Source organism: Rhagoletis pomonella, unplaced genomic scaffold, assembly GCF_013731165.1.
Source record: "Rhagoletis pomonella isolate Grant_MI unplaced genomic scaffold, Rhpom_1.0 Rhpom_scaffold_00003, whole genome shotgun sequence".
NCBI lineage: Eukaryota > Metazoa > Arthropoda > Insecta > Diptera > Tephritidae > Rhagoletis > Rhagoletis pomonella.
In genome coordinates this window covers 69724366-69735800 of record NW_023458557.1, presented here as the reverse complement: position 1 = coordinate 69735800, position 11435 = coordinate 69724366, and the positions used below count along the sequence as shown (strand labels likewise).

General features: G+C 34.1%; 1 protein-coding gene across 1 annotated transcript in view; it reads left to right on the top strand.

Moving 5' to 3' along the window:
* Positions 1-643: 643 nt before the first annotated feature.
* Positions 644-11435, top strand: part of LOC118735416 (Down syndrome cell adhesion molecule-like protein Dscam2) — a gene marked incomplete in the record, with an annotated part of 127945 nt that continues 117153 nt past the window's right edge. The window contains 2 exon segments of the mRNA XM_036465142.1: positions 644-1351; positions 8308-8649. Of these exon segments, the coding sequence (XP_036321035.1) occupies positions 8448-8649 (202 nt within the window).

Below are 11435 nucleotides of genomic sequence, written 5' to 3'. Positions count from 1 at the left end.
GCACCATTTCCGTGTGCAATTTCCGGTGAATTTGCCATTTTACTCCACCAACCAACCGGCTTTTAGATAAATAAATGAAGTCAAAGGAAAACATCATAAGAAAAAGCACTGTCCTTTGGAAACAAAGTACCATTGGTCACCGTACTCATACGCCATGTACTCATACGCCATGTACGAGTATGGCCATGTACGATATGGCGTATGAGTAACCTAATTTCGTGCTTCTATTTTATACTAAAAATTATTCCACATTTTCCTTTGACCATTCGAAAGTGGTTTATTTATCCACCGATTTTCATCGTTAGTAGCTTAAATTTTTGGCAACAAATAATATAATTACAAAAACGGTGTTAGTTTTTTAATTTTCTCCTTGTTGAAGTTTGCTTTTTTTCATAAACATGAAATCTGATCTGGGAAAGGGATATACAGATCCATAATCTGCGACCCAAAATTAAGTTAAGGTGTCTCGACGATTTTTAAAATCGTTCCAAACTTAGAGATTTTCGGTACTGAGTTATTAAGCCCGAGGTATTGCATTGTGAAAAGAATTAAATAATAGCACAAAGTTGATACTTTTCCTATCTTCCACATGCTTCAAAACAACATATCTAAACATATTTTGGATGTAGTTGGAGGTAGAAAAATTTTTCGTAAGGCTCAGCGAAACACGCCTTGCATTTGTTAGTAGTGCATAAAATCAATTTGTTCAATATCTTAACGCCTTAATACTATTCTTTAAGCTTAAAAATCAGTAACTTTCAATTTTCTGCGCACCACTTAAATAAACTTAATTAAATAACCCAAAGTCAATTGAAAAGGATCAAATAGAAACGAGCTGTGATTTCGAAGAAAATATTAACAACGGCATCAACTTGAAACTAACGTGAGTGACACGTGAGTTGGCAGTAAAAGCAAAGTGTAAGGACGATGTGACAAACGTCACAAATATATGTTAAGTGCGATGTAACAACCAAAAAGCGAAGGCGAATACGCTTTTAACATGAAAATACACTCATGCAGAGTCTTGATATTTGTATTTTATTGTGTGATATACATACATAAGTGTGTAAGTACATAGGTACATAATATATACATGCATACATATAAAACTACATTACAAGGAAGTAAACAAGAGTTACTTACTATAACGCACATTTCCGGTCAAAGTTGGCGGTAAATTTTCGAAGGAGTGCGAGTGTTTCTAATTACCACACGTTGGGCCATAAAATGTTGCAATGAAGATGACACACAGATTTACGCTACATTTGAAAGTCTCTTATATGTATATACAGACTTCTCGTTCAAATGCTATACTATGCACTGGTGACGCACAAAATGAATGTGTAAATATGTAAGTATATATAACTAATTTACGTCGTATGTATGTGTGTACACTTGTAGATATGCTTGTTTTAATGCCCGTATGCAAGACTTTGTTGAATTGTTTGTTTGTTTGAGTGAAATTTATGTCATATCAAAATTCCTGCATTGCAATCAAATAACCACAACATTATAAATATGTACATATGTATGTAAGTATGTTTTGCCATTTAGGCGTTTTGGTGACAAACACATAAAACAACATAAATATGTCAAACGCTTTTCTAAGTCATTTGATGTATGCACTTTTGTGTATAAATCAGTCCAAAATTTTGCTATGGTCGATAAATTTTCATTCTAATAACTACATTTACATGTGCGTTTAACCAATAGTTCAAGTAAACATATTTTTTGCAGTTAGTGGTGATGTCCTGGCTAATTACCACACATGACCAAATATCTGAACATTCTTTACAAATTATCGAAATTTAGTTTCGAAATATTTAAGCTAAGCGTACACGGTAGAGAAATCTCTCGAGAGTTTCACTGAAATAAAAATCTTCTCTCTCAATTAAGTTTACACGGTAGAGCAACTCTATGAGATATTCACTCTAGCTAGAGAAAAAATAGAGAAATCTCAACTTTTATCTATCACGTACTCTACAAGCCTCCCGCCTAGAGTTAGTTTTCTATCTCGAATTGTTGTCAATGCTTGTTGTATGTACATATATATGTATTTATATCAAAGCCACAATATAGAAAATATAGTTGACGCCATCAGCGGAGCGCTAACCCTTCGTCAATTTGACAGCATTCACCTATTTTCTGACGTCATAAAATACATTTTCGAAATATGGACAAGAATTAAATTTTCAAATTATGCTTATTCGCCGAAAAAAATTGTACCTAAAAGTAGGCAAATGTACCTAAAAATTAAACATGGCAACCTCTCTCTTCGGTACTATGTGTCTTTTCCCCGCGAAAACATTTTATTGTAAATGCATTTAACTATTTCCATGACATTATTTTAATATCATACTGGCTCGGTTCATCATTCCACCATTTTTGGGATAGTATAGCTCTTTTCAAAAACTCTGAAACCTTCTCATCTTTGGCCAACATCGTCCACGTTTCTGCGTAATCTAAAAAGATGAGTCTGATGAGAGATGCATAAAGCGCGATACTTATTCCTACAATACCTGCGAGCATGATATAATTATTCGCAGGTATTTCCTTCGCAGAGAATTATGGTTCGCATAGAAGTTCGCGGCCCCTTATTTTCATTTTGACGCAATTAGATGTTGATTCCTTCACTTTTAGTTGCATTTGATTTTTTGTTTTCGCCTCACTTGATTTTAGGAAAGCTCTCAGGGAGAATTCATATAAGGTGATGTTGCTAGAAGAGCTCATTCGCCTCGCTGCACATATGCCAAAACTTCTTATGAGTGAGAGAGAAAGTTAGATTGTTTGCGTTCTCTTTCGCTCTTCTTCCTTGAACGAAGAAATTATGAAAACTGACATTTGTGTACCGAAAGCAGAAAGGAAATACATACATATTTTTTGTTTTTGTACTACCGCTACCACCTTATATGAATTCGATTAGGAAAATGTTGTTGTTTTTTTTTGTTTAAAAAATTTACAAATACAATAAATAAAGGTAAACATGTACAAGCAAATGCTACATGAATTGGATCCCAGCAAACTGGCACGGACATGGTTGGACCAGTTGCTAAAAGGTTTAAAAATCACGTGAATTATTTTTACGTTCAAGAGGAATTTCCGCCCAAAACAAAAAATTTAAAAAATAATGAAAAATAGTGTTCAATAGAGTTTTTGAATTTGTTTAGATATCTACTAAATAAGTGCTTATTTTCGTTTTCTGAAAGAGCATGTTTTATAAAAACAGATACATATGTCGTAATATTTAGTGATGGCAACACAGTTGTTTTGACAAAATTTTTTTTTATGTTAATAAAAATTTAAGGTATGCAGTTTTATATCGCATTCAATTTTAATATAGTAAAGTGAAAGTTGCCGGCCGCTGCGGTGTAGTGGTAAGCAGTGCGCGCGTCCACTCCGCAGGGTCTGGGTTCAAACCCTGGTCAAAGCAACATCGCAAAAAGAAAAATAGAAAAAAAGGTTTTTTCTTAAAATCGCCGTTCGGAGTCGGCCCCTCCCCTTTGTGTGACAACATCAAAGCGCACGCAGCAAATCGGAGCAGAAGCTATTATTATTATTATTATTAAAGTACAAGTTCCCAGCTACTAAGAATTCGCGTTGATTTTTTATTAACTTTATTTTGCCTCCGTCCAAATACATTAAAAACAGTACACCCCAATGAAAATTTCAAGTATAACTTTTGGTTTCTGTTTTTTCTTTTGGGGAACCCTATAAATTTTTTCGACTAGTTTTTATAATTTTACATTTATTTAAAAGAGCAGGAGAATCGATTTAAAAAAGCGGCACCCATCAATTTCTCCGAAGTTTTATAACGATTAATTTAAGCCATTACAATTGAAAATAGGTTAGTATTTATGATATATAGGAACGTATGCCATCTTTTCCAGTATTTGGTGATAGGCAACAAAAAATGTGATTCCATTGCGCACAGGAGTCGATGTGTTGATTAGTGCACCCTCAGGCCCGAAGTGAGAATTGAGTGGCGAATCTGTTGGCTGTATGTTGAAATTTCAGTTTTTCAAGGTCGAGCTTTCCTTGTATTGCTGTGCACAGACTTTTTTTGCACAGAGGCGTGTTCACATCTTGCCTACAGCAATATGATGATTTGAGTCGATTTTTGGTCCTTGGATTGTGTGCACATCTAACACACTGAAAATGTGCATGCCTTTCGTCTATCACAACATGAGCGATATGGTTTCTCGTTTTTCGATTCGGTGAATACTTCCTAGCCTGGTGGATGTTTCTATGCTGGAACCTGGTGTTACGGGCGACTATCCTTAGCTCCAGTGCCAAGTCTTTCAGCCTTAGTCCTATAGGAGTCGTTTTGCTACAGCAAAAAAATCATATATATGTTGAAGAAATGCACATAAAACTTCATAAAAATGTCGCTTACGAGTATACATATATGTATATATATTGGCACCCCCCAGTGTACATTTGCGTACCATACGAACTAATTTATGTACATTTATTTGCCACAGATTGCATTAGACCGGCATTTTCATTCTGCCTACTTATAATAATCTGATATTTTAATATGTTTGGTTACATATGTACCTATTTATTTATTTTGTGCTTATGTTACAATAACACATATTCCAGATTCTACATAGAATACTGAGTAGGATTGGTAATTGAATTGCTGACAGCATGCGGCTTGAAATATTGCAGGTAAAATGTAAATCACAGAAAATATTAGGTACCTTAAATATATTTCCAAGGGCGACTTACACGGCTTTCTTGGAATATTAAAATTGAAGCTTCCTTTGCATTGCCTGACATTTTTTTATATGCATGTACATACATATTTAGGTATGTATTTTTGTGCAGATGTAACACACTTCACGCAGTGCGAGCTAAATATGAGTGCGCCCATTGGAGGTCTTTTGCACGTGGATTCACATACGACATGTGCCAGTACACGCTTGTGTGTATGTATGTATATTTGAGTACAAATACTAGAATTCTGTATGCATGTAAATAAGTGGATTTATGCAACTTTTGTGTAAAATTCTCTGTGCACTTTTAGTTCGGTTGTCATGCAAAGCATCGTTCGTTCACAGGCAACACACATAACAAGAAAGGCAGTCAGTCCTCCGCTATTCTGCCTTTTAATTTTACATGAAGAAGAATCCCGCTGTGCGAGACGTGTGGGTGGAAGAACTGTTTGGCCATTCTAAAGTAAAGTATGTACATAAGTACAAAGGAAAGGAGGAAAATGTGGCCTTACGAGCTATCACGAATGCCTTCTTCTGCTATTATCGCCATCCATGTATTTCCTTTACAGTTTTCTGTTGTTAATGCTTCCCACACATCGGATTTGTTGCTTCCCAGCAAAAAAACCGGATTACCACAGAAATTAAAATGGAATCGAACTAAGCGATGGTAATCGCTTACCCTTTCGCTTCGAGAAGGCAGTATTTTAACATGCGCATGCCATTGGGCGTAAGCCCTTACCCGAAGCATTACCTTCGAACGAAAGGGGAACGCATGGATAAATAGAATACAGAGAAGCGAACAAAGAATGTTTTACGGAGAAACTAATGTAGAATGCCTAGATAAGTACATACCTATATATGTACTATATTAAAATGAAAACAGAAAATGCAAATTGTCTTAAAAGATTAAAATTATTTAAAAATTTTATAACTCATTTATACATACATACATATGAAGGTATTTAGGTATTTAGATCTTACTTAAGAATCGGTACTTACAAACATACATATTTAATTAATCTTAAACTTGTACTTTCTCACTCATGTACTTCAACTTCATTGACTGACTTCAACTTCGCTGTAAATTCAACAAAGCAAAATATGATTTTTAGGCAATGGAATTTTCACAGAAAGTAACGGTAGAAAAGAATTTCAGCTGACTACGGTGAAGCATTCTACTTTGCGTTCTCTGTAATGAATCAAAGCAGCGAACTTAATAAAATATTGTAGAACATTCTACTATGCATTACCGGCAATGCCTAAACGCAGCGAAAAATTAGAAGACATTATAAGGCAATGCGTTCTAAAACACGTTACCACTAAAAGCGATTACCGATTTTGCTGGGTTGTTGCACAAAAATACCTATGTATATATGTATATAAAGATATGTATGTATGTACTTGAGTACGTTAGTGCGCTTGAATAACAACGAAAGCGGTCAAATGGGTTATAAAATGCGTTCCTTTTATGGCTTATTTGGCACAATAATTTCACAACATCCTTTCACTACCTGTATACGTCATGTACGAGTATGTTTGTATATACACTGAGGAGCAAAACCGGAACAGTAATACATATCTTGTGATATATTCGCAATATACGAAAACTTTTTTGTAATCCAGTTTCGGATTTCACATTTCCAATGTGTATTTCATCAGAAGGCGACAAATTGATGATACATATCGATACTTATCTTGTGAGTCTTTTCAAGGTCTTGGAGTAGTTATGATGAATATCTGCTCTGTGGTGGATTTATGAGGTCCAGAGTTACAATCACTTCAACGAAAATGGACTTTAGCCTATGGTCGCATCACTTGGGTGACCGTGATGTCCATCTTCGCTCTTACGAGAAAATCAACCAGCTGACCATGAGCACCTGCCTTATTAGCCCTAGTTGGGACGACCATGTTTATAACTCCTTTCGGCTGACGCACTCATCCCGGTGACTTTTATAAAAATATGATAAATGCCACACTATAAAGGACATTTTGCGGGAAAATTGTGGTCAATTGAAAAGGATTATCTTTCAACAGTAAGACCTGATTATTTTGACAGTTTGTATTTAGATGTACCAGAATCATATTGAATCCACTATCAAATGTGTTGAGTGCAAGAAATAAAATTTGTCTGTTTAAATTGTCATTATTAACTATATATATATATGTATATGTATGTAAATGTACATTATATACTTGTTTTCATTCAGGTGAATAAAACTTGCAACATGCAACAGCTGACTATTATTATTATTTTTTCTACTTAAAGTTCATTACACAGTCACAGAAGATAAGTTAACATAATTGATTGAAAATATATTTTTTGACCGAAAAAGGTGAAATAGTCACCCCGGTGACTCGTCGGTTAAAATACGGAGTATTCCAGATGAATACCCAGAAATCGTAGTCATTCAAGCGTTTACATTGGCGCTGTTACCAAAATTCAATTGTGCATAGCTAGATCTGAAAACCAGATCCAGATCCTGGAATGGTATACTACTTACGACCAATAAAACAAAGAAAATAGTTTAGACTACAGAACAGGCTATACGGTGGACTCGCCAACGACTCTCGACGAAAACTCTTTAAATGGCTAAATGGTAATTGTACATATGCATATATGTACGTTAGAGTGGCCAAAAAAAAAGAGTTTAAAATGTTAAGCTCTCGCCACCTAAGATTTTTCTTAATGGAAAAAAGAATACCCGTATTTTTTTAATTGATATTTAGAACTGCCTCAAAGCCCATGCCATTTTCCATGTATTTTATATGGGGAAAAAACACTTTTTTGAAGAAATATTATTCGATCAGAAAACTGTGGTTCTCTTCAGCAGACTTCCGATAATAAAACCAGTTTGTTTATTTTACCATTTCTTACGCTAACCATTTTTATGGGTTCCCCGTCGCCTTTATTTTGGGTTTTTGGGGACCTATAAAAAATAGTTAGTATTAAAATATGGTTAAATAAACAATTGGGTTTTGTTATTGGAAGTCTCCTGAAGTGGATCGGAGTACCTTAATTAAAAAAAATTTATTTTTAAAAATTCTTTACCATTTCTACGAAAGAGTGTTTTCACCATACATATAAAATACATATGTACATACATGGGAACCTTCATGAGATTGAGGAAGTTCTATATATCTTTTCTCAACACAATATACGGCATTCTTCTTTTCCATTTCGGAAATATTTTTTTGATTACCTAATATGTGTCTGCATATTCTGCAATTACCATTTTACAACCTTTACATTACTTTGCTCTTAATGCGTTAATGGCTACATGAAAAATTCGCACCGAATGCTGCTATTAAATTCATTTTGAATAAGAAATGATGCAGACCGGACGCTGGTACGACCAGTGGTTGGTTGGTTCTCTACGTCAGCCATTTAAAATATTTAAATACGTATACACCTGTACCCATAACCTTTCAGCGCTACCAATGAGTTCCTATTTGTGCGTGTGTCGGCTATTAAAGAAAGAGTGTGTGTGTGTGACTCATCTAAAATGGAAATTTGCTCATATAAATTTTATTAAACGCGCGACCTTTTTAACGTTTCGCTGACTTTTCTTTCTTCACTTTTTTCTTGCAGCCTTCGTGGGTCCTTTTTAACTAAATAAAATCGAGTCTTCCATTGCATCACAAAAAGTTGTTCACTGTTGTTTTTGTTGAGAAGTATTTTGGTAGTTCTTGCGTTTTTTTTAGTTTGTTTTTGTACTCGTATGCCTTCCAATGCGAATAAGGAATACACATACAGCGATGGATGATAAGCAAACGATTGGGAAAATGAGTAAAAAGCGGAAAATTTCATTTAATTATGCAGCGGCCAAGTTGTGTAAGACCCGAGTGAGGCCGCCAGTTGCCAGCGAAACGGTGAACGACATTGCGTTATTCTTGCTGGTGGTACTTGCCATCATTACGTCAACCAAAACAGGTGAGTCTGACACGTTTAATATAGCTACTTTTATGCATACAGATGAATATATAAATGTATAGCCATTCGTATAAAAAATGCCACCACGTCATACAAAAGTACATCTGAACGTTAGGCTGGACATTTTTGTAACATCAGTTTATATAAATGAGCACCAGGCTGGAAAATTTTCACATTTTACTTTGAGAAACTAATTGACAAATCTGCAGCCAGTCTGAGAATAATAATATTCCTAATAACACAGCCCACAAAAAAAACTTGTCATGTGCTTTTGACAGCAATACCCCTAATGTTTTGGTGGCCGGAACACGAATTTGAAGTCCATTTTGTTCAATCACATCAGAATTTTTTCCTAATACCAAAAGCGGGGCGGATATTTTGTGACATGCACGTTTTTTGAGGTTAAAAAATCCTGCCGTGATGAAGCAAAACGCACTTCTGATTCGTGTTCTGCACATCAAAATACATAAGGAAAGGTTAGTCTGATCCCCGAACCCCGAAACTTGTTTAGTAGGTGTGTGGCTGTTTACAGCTGTTTTGTAGCTTTATGTAGTAAGACCTTTGCATTATTAGTTTGAAAACTTTGTACGTTGACAACATCTTAGCTAGTATTAGTATTTACATACAAGTCTGTGTATGCCCAAATCTTGTATAAAATTTACTCATTTAAGGGCTGCCAGATAGAAAATCTCAACCTTGACTGGCTAAGCATCAGCTAGATTGAATTCGCTCCAGACATTGTTTTCATGTCGGATCGGTGCGATCGATTTCTGCCGTTAGTAGAAGTGTCATCAATGTGGCGTCGAGCTAATTGAGTGCAAAGCCTTAGCAGCGATTAAAACAATTCGAAGTTGAATACTTTGAACCTCGGCCCCCACGCAACTGTTGCCGTATACACGTTTGAAAAGGTAGGAAACAGCATTAACACCAAAAAAGTAAGTGCGCCTGGGCCACACTGGAGAATTGAAACTGACGTTACATATCTAGTTTTTCTCATAACCAATATGTACGTACCCACATGCATACAACTGCTTTTGCTTAAGGTTAAATTTTTTGTCTTTTTTCTATCTATGGCATTGACGCATTAAGTTCAACTTTTGGAAAATAAAATTAAATTGAAGCAAATTGATTTAAACTTTCAGCACATTGATTAAAACTGTGGGCAAATAAAGCTAAATTCTACTGTAGTACTTAACAGTATCTGAAAAACTGAAAAATACAATAAAAAAGCAAATAGCAGTTTTTCAGATACTATATAGTACTACAGCAGTGTTTAATTTTATTTGCCAAAAGATTAATTTTGTTTGCCCAAAGTTTAAATTTATTTGCTTAAAGCTTAAATTTATTTGCTAAAAGCTTAAATTTTCTTGCCCAAAGTTTAATTTTATTTGCCAACAGTGTAACATATAACCCAGATCGTTCTAAATACATTCGTTTTTCCGATTTATTTCATCTTCATTTTTACTTTTATACTCTATCGATAACGAAATCGATAGTAACATCTATCAAAATATCGATAACACAGCCGATAAAAATATCTATAACAAAATCGATAATAAATTCGATAAAAATATCGATAGCAAAGTCGAAAATAATATTGATAGCAAAATCAGTAACAAAATCTATAGTAAAATCGATAAAAATATCGATAAAAAATCGATAAATAATCGATAATAAAATCGATAAATATTTGATAACAAAATCGATAAATAATCGATAGCAAAATCGATAAAAATATTGATAAGAATAAATATATGAATAACAAAATCGATATGAATGACAAAATCAATAAAAATATCAATAAGAAAGGCAATAAAAATATTTATAGCAAAATCTATAAAAATATCGATAACAAAATCGATAAAAATATTGATAACAAAATTTATAAAAATATCGACAGCAATGTCGATAACGAAATCGATAAAAATATTCGTAGCAAAATCATTAAAAAATATTGATAACAAAACCGATAAAGATATCGATAGTAAAACCTATAACAATATCGGTAAAAATTTCGATCACAAAATCGATGAATATGTCGATAAAAAACCGATAAAAATATCGATTATTATATCGATAAATCCCGAGAATCCCGAAAATCTCTCAAATCCCGAAGTAGTTCCCGAATAAGTTCTGTGTATATCTCTTCCCCTATCTACATACATATATCCTTTTCTCTATAATTACCTTTGTTTTAATCTTACTTTCTCTATTTTCATCTTAACTTTTATCGGTATCCTCATCCTCATCTTTTCCTTTATATATATCTTTGTTTTTACTGTCATGTTAACCATTTTCTTCATCTATATGTTCCCCTTCACCTTTGCCCTTATATATATCTTTACGCTACTTTGTTTTTTTTTTTACCTTCCTTTTCTTTATCTATGTACGTACTCACCTTTACTTTCGTTCTTGTATTGGTCTTTTTCTAAAAGTTATCCTTTAGCCTTTAATTAGCAAGTTTTTGTTAAATTAATACCATGTGCATACACTCAAGTAGCACTTGTTTCAGCCCCAACGATTTCCGTGTACAACTTCCGTGTACATTTTCCGTTGCACCATTTTCGTGTGCAACTTCCGTGTGCATTTTCCGTTGCATCATTTCCGTTGTATTTACCAATTTACTCCCAATCAATCAACCGCCGCTAACGTAATTTCACTTCAATAATAATATTATCCTTCCTAGCAGCCAGTGTGCTAATTAAGTTAGGGTTATATTGTATATATCCCCAACAAATAATAATAATAATAATATTATCCTTGAAATTCAATGAATAATCGGCCTT